This window comes from Chionomys nivalis, chromosome 7 (assembly GCF_950005125.1).
Source record: "Chionomys nivalis chromosome 7, mChiNiv1.1, whole genome shotgun sequence".
Classification (NCBI taxonomy): Eukaryota; Metazoa; Chordata; class Mammalia; order Rodentia; family Cricetidae; genus Chionomys; species Chionomys nivalis.
Genome location: NC_080092.1, coordinates 19,030,520 through 19,049,115, shown reverse-complemented (window position 1 = coordinate 19,049,115; position 18,596 = coordinate 19,030,520). Strand labels below are relative to the sequence as shown.

Here is an 18,596-nt window from a genome sequence, read left to right as displayed (position 1 = left end):
TAAAAACATATATACTATATAAGATATACCAAAAGGTTTCCCCTGGTTCTGTTATTTCCTTTCACGCCTTGGCCCTGAGAGAGTCATATTTGGCTGCTACACTCTTAGTAATTTTTGCCTATTTTTGGATTTCATAGAAATGAAATCAAGAATGTGTACTGGTTTTGGATTTGTCTTCCTCAGCTTAACAGAGTGTCAGTGAGACACAGTTATGATCTTGCATGTAGCTGGATATTGTCTGTTCTCATCGTTACCCTCCACTGTGTGAATCCACTGAATTCTTGAGTTTGGTGATGGATATGTTCTAAAAGACCAAACCCAAGTTCAATCCACAAAACGCCTGGAAATATTCTTGAGCTTACCTTTTAGTGGACATAGTTACACCCCCCACTGTCCTCTGTCTCCTTCCTTCTACTTTATTTTTTGTTTTTGAAATAGAGCCTCACTATAAAGCCTTACTAACCCTCATAAAGGTTTTGAATGGAGGCAAAATTTACACAATATTGAAGTTATTGTAGGAAACCATTATAAAGCATGCAAGGCAGCCACTTTTGTGACAATCACAGTGTTGTAAAACCATCACCACCACCCAGTTCCAGAACATTCTTCATTGTTCTGAAAACAAACTTCGTACCTGCTCAACAGTTGTTCTCTGTTCCTCCTCCTTTCAGTCCCTGGCGATGACGGATCTACTTTCTGTTTCAGTGGTCACGATGACAGATATACTTTCTGTTTCAGTGGTAATGATTCAGTTGGGGACATTTCAACAACAGAATCATGGGATTTTTGTATTGAGCTTCTTTCACTTAACATGTTTTCAAGTTTTGCCTGTTTCTTGTGCATTTTCATACAATTTTGTGCCTTAAAAAAAAACTTCTCCAAGTCACTTCTTTGTCTTTTAACAAAGAGGTCTGTTTAGTTTACAGTTTTAGAGGCTCAAGCCTCAAGATGGGGCACCCCCATTGGTTTGCTCTCTGGTGTGTGGGTGCCTTGCATTGCAGTGAGAATTGAATAGCTCCATCTCTGACCCAAGTTAACTCCTTCATGGAGACTGATTTTCTATAGAGATCAGGGAGCCTTGATGACGTGAAGAGGAAGGTGGCGGGTGCAGGTCAGGCTGGGATACAGTGGCACTTTTTTTTTTTTTTTTTTTTTGATAGTGTCTCTCTGTGTATCCCTGGCTGGTCTGGAACTCACTATGTAGATCAGGCTGGACTGGAACTCACAGAGATTCACCTGCCTCTGCCTTCCCAGGGCTGAGATTAAAGGTGCAGGGACACATTTCTGTGTCACAGTTTCTGTTTATACCACCTTCTACAGATGATGCCAGGGAGATTCTGCTGGGTATCACTGCCTTCATTTGTCTACCTGACCATTTCTGTGGACAGAGACTGTTCTGAATTCCGTTTTAGAGATGGCAAGAATGGAGAACACCTGGGTTCATTTTGTTGGTGGGATGTGGAAAAGGAAGCAACTCCCGGCTCCTTTCCTCGGCTGCAATCAGGCCTGACAGCGGAGGTCAAGTCCCTTCTTCAATACACAACTTGCCTTGAGGTGCCAGGTCCCAATACCTGGCATCCTTTGCGGCAGGAGAGTGACTTAGCGAGACTCTAAGAATGGCAAGCCAGTTGTTGAAGAGTCATGGCTCCGCCATCATTTATTTTCCGGGACAGGTTTTCTCAGCTGTCCTGGAACTAGCTCTGTAAATCAGGATGGCCTCGAACTCACGGAGATCTGCGTGCCTCTGCCTCCCCGTGTGCTGGGATTAAAGGCGTGCGCCACCACCATCTGTTGGGGGAGCTATTGGGGGCTGTGGATCCCCGGACCCTGAATTCCCTGTGAGCGGCTTCTTTTTCCTGTGTTTGCAGCTGCTCTGAGAAAAACAACTTGTTTTCCTCTGCTCTGAGCCGGCTGCAGCTGCTCAGAGCACGAGACCCTTAATGGCAGGGGAGTGGGTTCTGATGGGTCTGCAGCTGAAAGAGCCGGAGAGCTGGGGCGTGGCTATCAGTTACGGATCCCTATATAAAGCGTCCCCTGAGCTCAATAAAGTTGACACTCTTGTATCAAGAGTGACCCATGGCCCTGTCTCTCTGTGTCTCTCTGTGAGTGTGTTTTTAAATTTTCAGCCCAGTTCCCGGCTCGCACAACCGGTCCCGTAGTGTCACGAGCTACAGGTGTAGTACCGTATAGCATGTAGTACAGACGCCGGGTTCTAACAACCATCTGGCCTCCACCTCATTCTTATGACAACAGTATGGCACAGGACTTGGCAAGCATTCTTACATGTTTATGGACAATAGAATGGTGGGCCGGAGGAAGCGAGAGGACATTCGGAGAGACAAGATGAAGGCAGAGGCAGAGGCAGGCAGATGAGATGGCCCATTGGAGTCATGGGATAGTCCATTACCTGGCGTAAATACGTGTGACAGCAAGGAGCAGGCATCCTCAGAAAACTGGAGCTGTCTAGAATGGAGTTGTGAGCCCAGAAAAGGCAGCAGTAGAGGGAAAGGATGGAAGGAGGAGGACTTTGTTCTGCAGCAGGTTGGTGCTCCCTCCAGGAATTCCTGATCAGTTCTGAAAAGGCAAAGCGTATTTTTTTCTTTTTTTGCACCACTGACCAATAGGCTGAGAATCCAAAATTTCTTCATTTTATTTTTGTTTTTATTCCTGGAGAGAGGGTCTTGTTTTGTAGCTAAGTCTGGCCTGATATTCATTATGTAGCCTAGGGTAGCTTTCAACTTGTGGCAACCCTGCTGCCTAGGCTTGAATCCTGAAGAATACTAACTTTAAGAAACAGTCTTCTCACTGGGGAGCTCCATTACACATTGGTTACTTCCTCCCAAAGTAGGTAGATCTTCCCCTCTTTAAACCCCTGATCTGGCTGGGTGTGGTAGCACACACTGCTAACCCCAGCACTTGAGAGGCAGAGGCAGGTGGATCTCTGTGACTTCAAGGCCAGCTAGGGCTACATAGTGAGAGTCTGTTTCAAAATGAACACCCTCCATATACTAGAGAAGCAAAGTCCAAGATTGAGGCGATGTGTTGCAAAGGCAGAGCCTTCTTTCCTTTGGGATTCAGGGCTTGAGTCCTGAGCTGCCTAAGGTTTTGAGGTCAAGGGATGCATCATTGTAGAGTCGGTCTTGTTCTGTCCGGGGCTCTCAGCTCCAGCTGACCAGAGAGCCAGTTGATATCTTCTGAATGGCGAGATTACTAGTGGGAGGACTAGGGACAAGAAGAAATAAAGAAGACAAAAGTAATAGCTCAGTCAGCCCCCTGACTTTCTACCCACTGAACTCTAGGCTGTGGCCACATTGGATACAATTCCAGAGCTTTGTAACTTGGAGTAACAATTCTTACCTTGCTGTGTTTTTGAGGATTGTGGGAAGGTATGAGAAATGACCGGACTCAGACAGTCACTGTTAATGGGAGCTACTTCCGTCATTTCCCAGGAGTTGTATTGACTTTCATATCAGTTACTATCGCTATGATGAAACACCACGATTAAAAGCGAGTTGGAGAGAAAAGGGTTTATTTGATTTACCCTTCCATATTGTAGTCCATCACTGAAGGAAATCAGGGCTGGAATTCAAACATGGCAGTAACCTGGAGGCAGAAGCTGATGCAGAAGTTATGGAGGAGTGTTGCTTACTGACTTGCTCCATATGGCTTGCTCAGATTGTTTTCTTATAGAACCCAGGACCACCACCTGCTCAGAAGTTTCCCCGCCCATGGGTTGGGTCCTCCCCCAACCATCACTAATTAAGGAAATACCCTATAGGCTTGTTTACTTACAGACTGGATCTTCTGGAAGCATTTTCTCAATTGACGTTTCCTCCTCTCAGATGGCTCTAACTTGTGTCAAGTTGACATAAATCTAGCCAGCACAGCTTTGCTCCAAGGTAAGGGGGATGGTTTCAGTCTCTTGATTAGTGTGGTCTTCTTTCCATAATCTGATGAGCTGAGCATCTTGCTCAATATACTCTGTGTGGGAAAGCATCCAATCATAGACATTCACCAGGGGTTTGCTACATACACATCAGGATGTTACAATGGACAGGGCACTGTAGAGTCCTAGATCCCATCCTCCCTCTGTGATATTTAACTGTATGATTCAGATCGCTCCCTCATTGGTTAGGCAGTGTGATGGTTTGATTGGTAAATGTCTCCACCCTCAGTCTCTGGCATTTGAATACTTGGTCCCCAGTTGGTGCTATTTGGGGGAGGCTTAGGAGGTGTGTCCTTGCTAGAGGAAGTGTGCCACTGGGGGCAGGCTTTAGAGTTTAAAGACTTTGGTCCTTTTGAGTTTGCTCTCTGTTTCCAGCTTGCAGTTTGAGATGTAAGCCCTCATCTCTCGGTTTCCAGCTCCAGCTACCCTATCTGTGGCCTGCTGTCCTTTCCATTATGAATCCTAGCCCTCTGGAATCATCAGCCCCAATAACCTTTTCTATAGGTTGCCTTGGTACAGGACCTGCTGGCAGCCCTGCTGTGGTCTCAATGAAAGGATGTGAAGAGCATGCGCACTGGTGACTGCCCAGTTTTAGTTCCTCATTCCGAGAGAATGCATCTTCTAGCCAGGCAACCTCCCATCAAAAGGGCAAAGAAGATGAAGCCACTTACAAAGTAAGGTCCCTAGAGTGAGGTCACCCCAAGACACACATAAAAGGTGAACATAACGCCTCCCCAGCTAGCAATAGCTTATCCCAGGACTCGGCCTACATTGTAGCTATTCTTTCTCCACCCTCACCCCCTCAATTATGACTCTATTTTCCTCATCATCAGTTTTAGTGAAGCTATGTTTTAGGCTGCATTGAGGTTTAAAATTTATTTTTGATCGGCTAGATGTTCTGTTTCTTCTCTCCATACAGTTTTGTACCCACTGGCCAACCTCTTCCTAACCGCTTTCCACCGTCCCTGTACCAGGCTTTACCAACCAGCTTCCAAATTATGACACAGAGAATTATTATTAGTTTTGAATGCTTGCCCTAGCTTAGGCACATTTCTGGCTAGCTCTTTTAATTTAATTAACCTGTTTCTCTTTATCTACTTTGCCTAGGGGCTTTCTCTCTCTCTCTCTCTCTCTCTCTCTCTCTCTCTCTCTCTCTCTCTCTCTCATTTGTTTTTCGAGACAGGTTTTCTCTGAGTTGCTTTGGAGCCTGTTCTGGAACTAGCTCTTGTAGACCAGGCTGGTCTCGAACTCACAGCCGCCTGCCTCTGCCTCCCGAGTGCTGGGCTTAAAGGCGTGCGCCACCACCGCCCGGCTGCCTCAGGGCTTTTTACCTTCCTTACTTTTCTATGTCTTACTTTCCCTATTTCTCTATGTCTGGCTGGCAGATACCTGGCTTCTGGCCCGGAGGTGTCCCTTGTTTTCTCCTCCTCACTCTCTTGTTATTTCTTCCACCTGATAAATAGGAGCTCTCTTCTATTTATTCTCTCTGCCTGGCAGCCCCACCTATCCCTCTCCTGCGTACCTATTGGCCATTCAGTTCTTTATTAGGCCAATCAGTTGCCGTAGGCTGGCAAGGTGAAACAAATGCAATACATCGTTTCATAATTAAACAAATGCAGCATAAACAAAAGTAACACACCTTTACACAGTTAAAGTAATATTCTCCAGCATAAACAAATGTAACACACCTTTACACAGTTAAAGTAATATTCTCCAGCATAAACAAATGTAACACATCTTTACCTATTTAAAATAATATTCTTTTTTTTTTTCTTTCAAGACAGTGTTTCTCTATAGCTTTGGATCTTGTCCTGGAAGATTCACAGTGATTCACCTGCCTCTGCCTCCCGAGTGCTGGGACTAAAGGTAAAATAATATTCTACAAGTAACCATGATTCTTCATTTCTTCCTTCTTCTCCTTCCTTCCTTCCTTCCTTCCTTCCTTCCTTCCTTCCTTCCTTCCTTCCTTCCTTCCTTCCTTCCTTCCTTCCTTCCTTTCTTTCTTTCTTTCTTTCTTTCTTTCTTTCTTTCTTTCTGAGGCAGGGTTTCTGATTGTAGCCTTGGCTGTCTTGGAACAAAACAAAACAAGGATGCTGGATCATATAATAGTATCAGTTTTACTTTTCTGAGGAACACCAAACTGCTTCCCACAAGAGCAGTACTAATTTACATCCTCCCCTATAGTGTGCAGGGGGTTCCCTTCTACATCCTTGCCAGTACTTGTTGTCTGTCATGCTTTTGACAACCATTCTTGCTAAAGTATATGAAAATCTCAACGTGGTCTTGAACTGCATTTCTCCCAGCACTTTGGAGCATTTTCTTACAAGGCTTTTGATGGTTGTGTATCTTCTTAGAATATTCATTAAGGTCTTTTCCCCATTGTTAAAACAGGTTCTGTCTTTTTATTGGCTCCCTTTATTTTCCTTGTACATTCTAGCTGTCAACCTCTTAACACGCATATTTTCCATAGCTGTGGGTCACTCTTTACTCTGTGAACCTTTCCCTTTGCTCTGCAGTAGCTCCTCGGTCCCACCTGTCTGTTTGCTTTTGATGCCTAAGCTCTCAGGATCATCTTTGCCCACATCCACGTCCAGAAGCATTTTCTCTATGTTCCGGTAGTGTAATAGATCCACGTCTCACACCGAGCTCATTGACCTTCACTAGTGCATTTCAGGAGCTGGTTAGGAATAGGTACCGATGCATATCCGGTTTCCCCAGCGGTTTGTTAGCGACCTTTCTCTCACTCATGTATGCTCTTGGTTACTCTTCCTTGTCATAAGAATCAGCTAGAAGACACACCCCTTGGCATGTGTGAGAGAGTATCTCCAGAGAGGTTTAACCGAGTGCAGACTCATCCCATGGTCTACAAGGCTGGACTGGATAAAAGAATAGAAGGAAGGGAGTCTATTGAGTAGCAACATTTGTCTTTGCTTCTCGATCTGCCCAAATGTGAGCAAGCAGTTTCATACTCCCACTGCCACTGTCATCAGCTGCTCCTGCCTCTTATTAACTAACTCTTACATCTTAAATTAACCCATTCCTATTATTTTGTATTTTACCATGCGGCTCATGGTTTACTGGTAAGGTCCCAGGGCGGGTGTCTTTCTCCTTCAGCAGCTACATGGTGCCTCCTTGATTCTGCCTACTTTCTCTATCTCTGTTCGGATTTCCTGCCTGGCTTTATCCTGCCCTGCCATAGGCCCAAAGAAGCTTCTTTATTAACTGATGGTAATAAAATGTATTCACAGCATACAGAGGGGAATCCCACATCAGGGAGCATTAAAGAAAACGAGTCTGAAGTTAACCATCACCTACTCCACCATATTTCAGATGCCACCTAAAGATAGTAAATCTAGACTCTTGCTCTGTATCCATTTGGACTGGTTATATAATAGGGACACCGGATGACATAAGGATGGTGGTGTTTCCCCTGTCCAGAATGCCCTTGTCCCAGCGTCCCATTGATAATAGTACTCCAAACCCAAGTATAGAACACCAGCTGCCATGTGTTCCCAGCAAGGCATTTCAAGGAGCTCTATAGAATGCTTCTTCTGTATCCCAACCCTTCTTCTTTGGTACATGGTTCTATCTAGGTACTCAGAGAAGGCTCTGATTAGCCTAAGCGGGGTTTCTTGATCTTAGCACTGGGACCTATGCTGCTGCCAGTGTCTTATTCTTGCTGGCATCTCAACAAGGGCAGTCTCGGGCCTTTCCCCAAGGTTATAAGATTCGGCTAGCCTCTGGCAGCTTCCATATGCACAGCAGTCCTCATTGGGTGAGTCCATATCCTCACAAGTGTGTCCAGGGCAGAGAGGTGGGTGGATTTCCTTGTATCATCTTCTCTGGCCTATAAAATGTTTGGGTCATCATTGCCCATGAAAATAACCACAGGAGAGGAGGTGACCGGCAAGAGTGGCATTGTCACTCTCTTTATCTTTTAATTTCTTCGTATCCTGCTTTTCAGTCCATCACAGAGGCCTACCTTGCTGTCTTTTTAGTAAAGCACCCACCTGTAATTCTGTCACACTTCCTCTACTTTGTTTTCTTAAGCGATTATGGATATCTGTTATCAGTATCCCTAGGAGTTGATTGGCACACAACTCACCTGTCAATTAACACACTCCAAAACAAGACCTGGTCTTCATTATCTTTGGAATCTTTATTGCTTAGAATGATACCTGGCATGTAATAGATTGTCAGGAGCCGTGTCCCCCCAAATTATTATAGGAAGCACCGCAGTGAGGAGTTTTGTAGAGAGCTCCACTTCCCAATTGTATTGAGAATAGTCTTATTGACCAAGCCTATCTCACACCCAAATTAACTGTTAATTGAGAGCTATCTGTTAGCAGAACCCGCCTCACATTCCAGACTATCTAGAGAACTAGGTGGGTCAACTTGTGACTTCCTGACCAAGGAATCGTGATCTGACCCATTGTAACCTCTTGGCTTACGTGACGGGCGTGGACCATGTGGCAAGACCCATGCCCCAGCCCCCCAAGCTCCTCATCCAGGGGCTATATAAGCTGTAACCATGACTCTAATAAGGGGAGGCTTCGACAAATCTGCTTAGCCTCCTTCCCCTTATCAGCCTATGTCTTTTAGGTGGTGCCTCTCCGTGACCCTGGAATAACTGACCAGCCAGGCGGGTTACAAACCCTAGACAGAGTAACCCGTCGAGGCGGCTACAATAGATGTGCAGTAAATGCTTGGTGAAAGAACCAGTAGAGGAGCTGGATGTTTGTGGCGCACGCCTTTAATCCCAGCCCCCAGGAGGCAGAGGCGGGCGGATCTCTGTGAGTTCAAGACCGGCCTGGTCTACAGAGTGATTTCCAGGACAGGCAGGGCTACACAGAGAAACCCTGTCTTGAAAAACAAACAAACGAAACAACAAAACAAACAAAAAATACAAGTAGAGGGGATGAAATAGACCCTGGAGGACTCACCTTCTGTTTATGTGTTTTTTCCATTCTGAAAATGAGAGGCTCCCTTCACCACAACCCTTGGCATCTAGTCTGTGACTGAACCCTATTCAAGCCACATCTCTTATAGACCCTGGAGCCCAAGCCATATACGTAGGCCTTAGGGAATGTGTATGGGAATTCTGGATGTGTTTTTTCTTACTTAATGGCCTAAGAAATTAGTTTCTTTCAACTAATTCCATACAGATTTACCCAAACCCCACGAATGTAGTACCTATACTACATTTTATACTATACTTATAGGGTATAAAAGTCAGGGGCAAAACCAAAACACACACCAGAGAGCAAGACTGAGTTATGCATTCACAAGAGCACCGTGGACTCCCCCGTGACACATCTGTTTATTTGAATGACATCAGAAGATGGCAGATGTTGAAGCAAGAAATGCATATTCTTTATTCCATACTGAGGAAGTGGCATTGTAACAGTGTTAAGTTTATTAAAAAAAATTTCATATTAGAATCCATTGAGTTAGAGAAGTAAGTTTTGCCAAATGCCAACTCTGCCTTAACTGGTTTCACTGGCTCCCATCTATGATTAGCTTTGTCCCGGTGTTTCCTATGGTGCTGTTTATATTCCCAGCTGACGATACGGGTGAGTGATGCTCAAGCTGTGCATGGTCCCAGCTTTCCGGTCATCTATGAGTACCCTGGGAGGTGGCAGTGGGGAGGTGGAGGATGCACTGCTGTTTATGTGTTCAGTCTCAGGCTGCGCTCTGCCTGGATCCTCACTGTGGTAAAGCAAGAGCAACTGGCTGTATGGATTCCTTGGAGCTCTTGTGCTTTTAGGTACGAATCAGCTGTGTAACTTTGATTTGTGATCATTATTATCTCATTTCTCGAATCCTGTTTTCTGACCCACAGCAACCCCAAGGGTCCCTCCACCTCTGCTATCTGGGATCCTACGACTCTTGGAAGGGTATCTCATCTGTTGCTAAGGGTTCCTGCTCTAAGCAGAGACAGTGGGTGACTGCTTCTCTGGGGAATGCAAGGCTGGCTCAGTCTCAGTCTGGTCATTCCTGGGTTCCTGAGGATCCCCTGGGAGCATTTCTCCTTTCCTTTGCTGACCCTGGGAAATCTTCTCCCATTTCATTTTCTGAAGCATCGGACTCCTTGCCATGAGATGGAATAGGCCAAGTTTTCTTTTAAAAATGTCTGTTTGGCATGTCTGTCACATCAACGACAACAGTATTAATGACATCATACATTTCAGGGCTTTGCGCTGTACTTCATCACGGAGCTTTGAGATGTAGCATTTCATCAACCATCTGGGGCACACCCCCCTCCCACCCCGCTCTGATGAGTCCCAAAAGGGTGTGCTATCTCCTGACCCCACTCAGGGGTCAGAGAGCAGATGGACTCTTCTATATAAGCACCCCCCCCACACACACATTAAGCCACACCCCTCAGAGTGAAAACTGCCCCACCTCTTCCTGTGCATGGAATGGTTCTGGTCTTAGAATCTGGCTCCTCTCGAGAATAAAGTTTCTAAATTTCAGTTTTAGAGAAACTTCATTCTGGGGATGATTTTATGGATGGTCTTTGTGTTTGGCATCTCATATGGTCAGGTCTTTCAAAGCCATGCTTGGAAGCAGAATCTAGCCCTTCCGTCCTTGGCTGACTATGGCTGGATTCAGAGACAACACAGGATGAGTGGAAGAGGGAGGCAGCAGGGTCCTTGTGGCTGCAGAGAAAAAGCTTCCAGCCCAGTGTCTCCTCCCAGAGTTGGAGGGTGATGGAATAATCAGGTCCATTTGTTGGGGATGGCTGGGTTGGGGGAACAGGACGATTGGGAGGGAACATTGGGCACATCCCAGGACACCTCTTCCAGAAGTGAATTCCTGAGCTATCATGGAGACTCAGAGATTCACTCTGAGATTAGTGTATGCCAGCCACAAACTGAACTACTATGAGCCCCGAGGCCATTTTGAATGATAAAGCCTACATGCCGGCTTTCTCATTCCAACGTGTCTCTGTCTCCCCATTCTATTCCACAGACCATCTTGCTACTGCCCTGCTCATGCCAAGTCTCTGGCTCCCCGTGGCCTAGCCATGTGACTTTTCTGTTTTTGTAGGACTGTGCCTTCACATTCCCCATTTCTTGTGGCCCCACGAGGGAGATTCCACATTGTTGCTACCACGGGCTTCTGGCTGCTCACCAAACATTCCAGACTTTTCCCTTTTTACTGCTTTTCAGTGGGTCATTTCCTGTGCTGTCAAACTCCTTACCTGACTGATACTCATGATTGGAAATACCCTCCTCTGAATGGCCCTCATTATTCTGTCATTAATGTATATATATAATCAAGCAATTATCGCCTTTTGACCTTTTGGCTAAGACCAGAATAGTACAACAAAGCAATTGTCCACTTAACCACTGTTCCTGCCCCAGACTGTAGGATCCTTAAAGGCACAGTGTGTTTCTTTCCTACAAGAAGTAGTGTGATATAGTGGTTAAGTGAGCAAATTCTGGATTCTGACAGCCTTGGCTCAAGCCTTGGCTTCTAGAACTTATTAGTAATTGACCTTTAGGTAAGATCCTTAGTTTCTCCATCTCAGCTTACTCAACCATAAAGTAGGTTAGTAATGGCTTTACATAGAGCTGTTTTGAGAATTACATGAATATATGCATATAAATAAATAAATATATGGGCTGCAACTGCAGTGGCACCTGAGTGTGTTGTACCGAGCATCACCTTAATCTAACTATGAACATTTTCAACACACCCATTACAAGGTACCCTGGAACGCAAGGCACACGCATATGCTTGTCCAAAAGTGAATTCTCTATCACATCCCTTCGCCCTCCTTTCCTGTCTTTCACTTGCCTTGTGTCCATCCCTCTACCTCCCTCTCTTTTCTCTCTCCCTTCTTTCAGTTTTGGGCCAACCATTGGGAGTAGCTTAGCTCCTCAGGGGACCCTTAGAGCAGAAAGGTCCCACACTCTCCTTCCCGAGGTTCCAGCAGCGGAGGCTCTAGAGAAAGGAGGATAGATGAGCAGAGCCTGAGGTTGGTGTGAGCGGCTCAGATGCAGGTGCTAAGTGATGAAGGCTGTAAAGTGGGGAGTGGGGTTGGGGGAAGATGTGGGAGATGAGGAAAGGCCTTCAGGAGCTGAGTCTGAAGCTAGACAACCGTGCTTGCTAATAGCAACAAGAACTTCCTGGATGCCTGAGGCCTTGCCTCTAGAATTTCCCTAGACACGAATGAGGCAGAAGGGAAAACCCAACAAAGAGCAAAGGCAGCCGGAAGCGCACCTGCTTTCCTTTTTGGTCTTTTTGCTGCCTGTCTCCTGTGTCCACTCCTTCTGGAGGGAATCTAGAGTTTGAGTCTCCGCTCCAGCCCAGGCTCCTCTACCTATCTGATGGTGGTGTAAGGCAAGCGACGGAGCCCGAGAGGGGCCTGGGTGTCGTTAGTTAAGAAACTGGGTTCATTGCACCAGAGAAGTCGGGGTTGGATGAAGTGCGGTTCAGATACGTGCTGGATGGTGCTTTTCCTTGGCAATGAGATGGTGGCTTAGAGGGCCAGATGCCAGAGGCCTGCCTGTTGGGCATCCATGAAGGCATGGCTTGTTCTTGGGCAGCCCTGGTGCCTGCCCTCTGGAATTGTACCCCAATAAAACTAGTTGGAAGGAAGACTTGTGAGGGAGGGCCAAGGCGTGGGGCCTGGGGCCACTTTATAGTTCCCTCTTCCCTGCCTCATCTCAGAGGACAAGCTTCCTGGGGAGAGGCATGAAAAGCGGCTGTTTGCAAATTCAGCAGAACAGACCCAGCTTGCTCAGCAAAGTCAGCGTCAACTCCCTCAGGGGACCGGGGTTGGCCAAGAAGTCAGGGTCCCCAGGGCTCACACCCAGCGGGGGGCCTGAGTCAGATGATGGGCAGGAATTCCTCTGAACTGCAGTGAGACTTTCAGGGCCCAGCAGCTTATCTGGAAGCAAGAAGCACATTGGGCCTAGAAAGCCAGAACTATGAGAAGCTTGCTACTTGCCAAGGAAGAGGGAAAAAGAGGAGTGAAGCCCACAGAGAAAAAGAATTTCCCTTCTCTCCTCCTTCCCCACCAGCTCAGGAAAGAGTTTTGCTGACTGGAAAGAGCTATGTACACATAAAATTCCCTCTTCCTGCCTCAGACAGGCTACCGTTTCTCTATTCTTATCCTTTTGTTTAAAACATTTTTATTAGTCTTATTTTGTCTTAAAATTTTAAACAGCTGTTTATAAAACACAACAAATACACAACACAAAACAAAACTCGGTAAAAATAACACACTATATAGTACATATACTCAGACCGTGTGATATATTTATATAATAAAAGATGAAAATATTCACTTTCCATAATAAAAATAAGTTCTATTTTTTGTTTATTTTACAATATACTTAATATTCTCTCTTTTGCCTCTTCCTCTCCAGCTTTCTTTCCATGAACCTGAATCTCAAGGAGGTTCCGTGTGGCTGTCCCCAGCCCAGTGAGCTGGAGTCTGAGAGGTGACGGCTGGGTAGGTGGCAGAGGGCTCAGGAACACGCGCGGCAGCCACATTCCAAGTGTCTCTCCACCTCTTCCACGAATGAGGAGCCGTCGGTGCACTGGAAGACGTATTTTCGCCGCTTGCTGCGGATTGGCTGGCAGCACTGGCTCCCGCAGCCGCCACGGCATTCCATGATGGGCACTTTGGAGGCTGTGGCACAGGAGGCGTAATCTTTCTGACGGCGGATGGCTTCACGAACTATCTCCCCCAAACATGGATTCTCTGAAGAGGGCAGAGAGGCAACGTTAGGGCACTGATGGTGAAGGGGTCTGGCATAACCATGGGGTGGCTCCCTGATTGGCTATCAGGGGACACGTGATCGGAAGCCGCACAAACTAATTCACTAGCTCGTCCCCCAACCCCCACCTACTTACCCACCCTTCCTTCCATCCTTCTGTCTCTGTCTGTCCCTCCCTCCCTCTATAATGGAGAACTTTTACTGCGCCAGGCTCTACACAAGGACAATTATCCCCAAAGATATTCTGGTGACAGGAGTGAACTTGGTCCCCTCCATCCTCCAAGGAACTAGCAATTGGTAAATAGTGGCTAAATCCTGTTACTAGGCAGATGCTTAGACACTAAAATTGAAAACATCTGGATTCACTTAAGAATCTGGGTTGCTGGCTTTGAAACTAGGAGGTCTGTGGAGGCCAGCCTGTTCCCCATGTTGCCAGGGTGGGCAGTATGCGAAGAGCTCTGGATGGAGCAACAGAGCTCCAACTGGTCCCAGACTGGCCCTACCACTACTCCCTTAGTCCGTCTCCCTTGATCTAGAGCCTGAACTCCAAATCTATTGACCCCGAAATGGATCTATTTGTAATGAGAAAACAAAGCAGAGAGAAGCTATTAAGGGGCATGTTTCTATAAGAACACGTGAAAGGCAGTTGACTTGGTCTAGGGGCTGGGAGGCTTTTGGGGAAGTGATCACACAGATGAGATCTGGAAAAGATGCTAATGAGGTAACGGCCCTTCAGGATGTTTCTGGAAGTCTTAGAAACCGTGGGAGAGCAGTAAAGAGGACCCCCGGGTGTTCTGGGATGTTCACCTCTGACCCTGTTCTTCACCTCCAGCCCCTACTTCCTCCCAACACTGACAGAACATCTGGGGAACGAAAGCAGAACCGTAGCGTCATCCCTTGTCATCCTGCGCCTCAGCTTTACAGACTATCTGCCTGGTGAACCACAACACATATACCCAGCCTCCTCAATGATCCGTTTGTGAGCCGCAGAGGCGACTGAAGAAAACGCATCGGAGCTTTTTAAAGGGTTATGTATTTCAATTCGATGCACAGGCGTAGAATTCACCTTCAAAAGCTCTTTCAAACTGGGAAGGACTTTAAAGGATTCGGAAGGAGCAGAGAGATGAAGGGCGTGTGGGTGTGCATGCGTGTGGAACGTGGGAGCACAAGTATGGCAACACTAACAATGGGGTAAAGGGGATATGAGCGGTGCGTATGCCATCCTGACGTGGGTCTGAGGTGAAAATTACTTCAGATTTAAAACACCAACAGGTTTAGTTAATGGTGCCTATGTAGATGTGAGACACAAGAGTCCCTGAGTGACAGGGTGTGGCTTGGAAGCTGGGGGCGAAGAGAACGCGCTCCAATGATTATGTGGAAGAGAAGCCCCAAAGTGATAGTTTCAAGCCAAGTACTTTGGCTTCTGGGTTTATCAGGGACATTGACCCCCTAGGTGTTTGGCTTTCCCCAACCCCATCTCCTTCCCTTCCCTTCTTCCCTCTTCTCCCACACACGTTTCTCTGTCTGGGTGTAAGGGTAATGTGAATTCTAAAGAATGAGTTGGAAGTACGCTGTGCTCTTTGGTTTTCTGAACTGGTTTGGGAAGAACTGTATTATGCTTCTTTAAACGTATGGTAGAAAGCATTAGCGAGCTCATAGGGTCTTGGAATTTTGATTGAAGACTTCTTCCCTTCTTTTTCCTCCCTCCCCCATGCCTTTCCTTTTTTCTTTCCCTTCTCCTCTCTCTGTCTCTCTCTGTGTGCCTCTCTCTCTCTCTCTCTCTGTCTATTTCTGCCTGTGATGTCAAACTCTCTTAGCTCCGAGTCAGTGCCAATCAAGGAGATGGGGTAGCATGGGGGTGCTCCCCTCCCTCTGTACTCAGGCATTCTCCACTAGACAGTATAGGAAAAACATTGTTGGTATTTCTTGTCGGGCCATTTTGCTTGTGCTGGCCACTCTCGGTGGCTTGTTAACCACTTCACGGATCTCACTCAAGAATCAACGTTGAATTCTCATCCACCACAGTGTTACTTAGTGTTTACAATAAATGAGTGTCATTGTTTTGGGTGGGGAATTACGACCTAGAGAGAACTGTCCTGCTCAAGGACACACAGAATTTTATTTCATGACAACAGTGTTGCTTCTGACTTTTAAAGAGTCCTAACTTGGGGCCATAAAGATGGTTCAGCAGTTCAGAGTGCTTACAGCTCTTCCAGAGGACTTGAGAACTCAAGCTCAGTTCCCAGCACCCAGGCGGCCCACAACCACTTGTGAGTCCAGTTCCAGAGGCCCTCTTCTGGCCTCTATGGGAAATACACACACATGACATACATTCATTCACACACACACACACACACACACACACGCACACACACAGAGAAATAATAAAAATAAATCTTAAAAAAAATCCTACTTAGATGTTTCACAAAGATAAGTCATTTATTTCAGCTCTGAGCACATCCCTAGGTACCACTCTACATGGTGTATGTTCTTCTGAGAAACCCTGCAAGGTAGCAGGACAGTCAGTCAGTGTTCATAATGACCCTGTCACCTGCTACATCTTCTATGCAGTACCCTTCTTTAGTGAATGTGCCTTGGAGTGTAACTGATTTAATGACCTGGAAATGACAGTACAGTTACTTCTCTGGGTCGGTCACTTAAGCCACCATGCATGGCTTCCTCCTCGCTATCTGATCGTCCATTCTGGAGAAAAATCAGCTCCTTCAACCCCAGTTTCTTTTGCACGCACTCCATCCCACAAGGACAGCAGACTCACCTTGCTCACAGTGATTACCACTGAAGCCAGGCTGGCACAGGCAGTAGGGCTCCCCTCGATCTGAGATGTGGCATTGCCCATGGTGGCACTTGAAGGCTGAGCAGGCGTTGGCAGAGTCATTCTTGTGGTCACACAAGGCTCCCCCGTAGCCCTCTGCACACTGACACATGTATGTGTTGCCGGTTGCCACACATTTCCCATGGTTGCAGCTGGGGGCAGAGGGAGAGGCCGAGACCAGAGTTAGTGTTGCTAGTGGCTTCCTCTGTCCCTTCCACCCAGAGGACAGAGCTGTGGGACCTTGTGCTGGGTACGGTCCTCCTTCAGTCCAGCATCTAAGCACCTCTTTTCATGCAAATCCCATGTAACTGGAAGTCCATGTGCCCTAGCGAATATCCACCACCAGCTCTGAGCAGACAGATGCCTATCCGCTTCTGTTTCCCACAGAGACATCGAAGTTGTCTGTGTCAATTCATTACCCAACAGACTTCAAGCTTTCCGTTGACACTAAGAAATCATTATTTTTGTGTTTTTTGAAACAGGATCTCATTGTGTAGGCCAGGCTGGTCTCAAATTCACAGAGACCCGCCTGTTTTTGCCTCCCAAGTGCAGGGATTAAAGGCGTGCATCACCGCATTTGGCAAAGACAGTTTCAAATATTACATGTTATTGATTGTGTGTATGTGTGCAAGCACCAGACACACACATAGAGGTCAGAGAACAACTTGTTACAGTAGGTTCTCTTCTGCCATGTGGGTCCTGGGGCTTGAACTCAGATTGTTAGGCTTCACAGCAAGCTCCTCTACCTACTGAGTCATTTTGTTGGTCTCTGTCAATATTCTAATCCTCCCTCAATTTAAAGAGCAAATGCTCTTACGACCATTTCTACTACTAGAGGTTGAAAAACCCTCACTCAGAATGTATCCAAATCTAAAGCATTTTAAACATCAGCATAGAGTCCGGGGCGGGGGGTGGGGGGGAATCCTACACCTGACCTCCATCAAAGGCTGCTGATAAAACACAGACTCATCAAACAAATCATACAGAACTATTAGGCCTTGTGTATGAGGGGGTCTATGAAATAGAAATGAACTCTGTGTATGCACTTGGTTCCCATCCCCTAAATATCTCAGAGGTAGATGTACATAATTCAAAATGTGAAAAGATACCCCAAACGTGAAACATTTCTAGTGTCAGGCATTTTGGACGAGACATTTAACATGTTAGCAGATGGCACGCACCCTATACCAGGTACTGTGTGAAGCCCGCCACTCCTCACTCCGTGATAGCCCCTCCCATGAACGAGCCTGCTGTCCATCTCCCAGAGAGAAGGATGGATGAATGGTAAAGTCTGCATTTTGCAATTAAATTTTCTGAGTTATTTGTTTTATGTATATGATAGTTTTGTCTGCACATGTGTATGTGCGCCGTGTATGTGCCTGGTGCCTGTGGACACCAGAAGAGGGCATTGAGTCTTCTGGAACTGGAGTTACAGATGGTTGTGAGTCACCATGTAGGTGCCTGGGTGAACCCAGGTCTTCTGCAAGAGCAGCAAGTGCTCTTAACCACTAAGCCATCTCTCTCTTTTTTTTTTTTTTACCTCTTTGAACATTTAAAAAGATTTATTTATTTTTATGTATGTGGATATTTTGCCTGCATGCATATATGTGCGCCATGTGTGTACCTAGCGCCCACAAAGGTCAGAAAACAGTGTGGGATCCCCCGGAACAGGAGTTACAGATGGCTGTGAACTGTCACCATGGGTTCTGGAACTTGAACCTGGGTCCTTGGGAAGAACCATGGAGCCATCTCTCGAGCTCCCAGTTCTTTATTTTTAAAATATTACTTTGACTTATGTTTATTTCTCTGTGTGTGCACATGTGGGGGTCAGGAGACAGCTTGTGGGAACTGGATCTTGCCTTCTGTTGTGTGGGTCCTGGGGACTGAACTCAGGTCATCAGGCTGGGAGGCAAGCCACCTCTCCAGCTCTCAACACCTGCATTTCCAATCATGATACATTGCTGAGTCTACTGATGACGTTCAGGTGAGGATTCATCTAATTCCAGGGCCAGGCACACACATCACGAGTAACAGGAAGTTTAGGCCTCTACAGTTCTCCTTCCTTCTTGATCAAGACTAT

General features: G+C 46.4%; 1 protein-coding gene across 1 annotated transcript in view; it reads right to left on the bottom strand.

The window, feature by feature from the left end:
- Positions 1 to 10,332: 10,332 nt before the first annotated feature.
- The window catches only part of Slit3 (slit guidance ligand 3), a 593,945-nt gene continuing 585,681 nt past the window's right edge, over positions 10,333 to 18,596 (bottom strand). Inside the window, exons 35-36 of the mRNA XM_057774230.1 lie at positions 16,460 to 16,668; positions 10,333 to 13,667 (exon numbers count right to left, since the gene is read on the bottom strand). Coding sequence (XP_057630213.1) covers positions 13,432 to 13,667; positions 16,460 to 16,668 — 445 coding nt within the window. The 3' untranslated portion in view covers positions 10,333 to 13,431. The remainder of the gene's footprint in view (positions 13,668 to 16,459; positions 16,669 to 18,596) is intronic.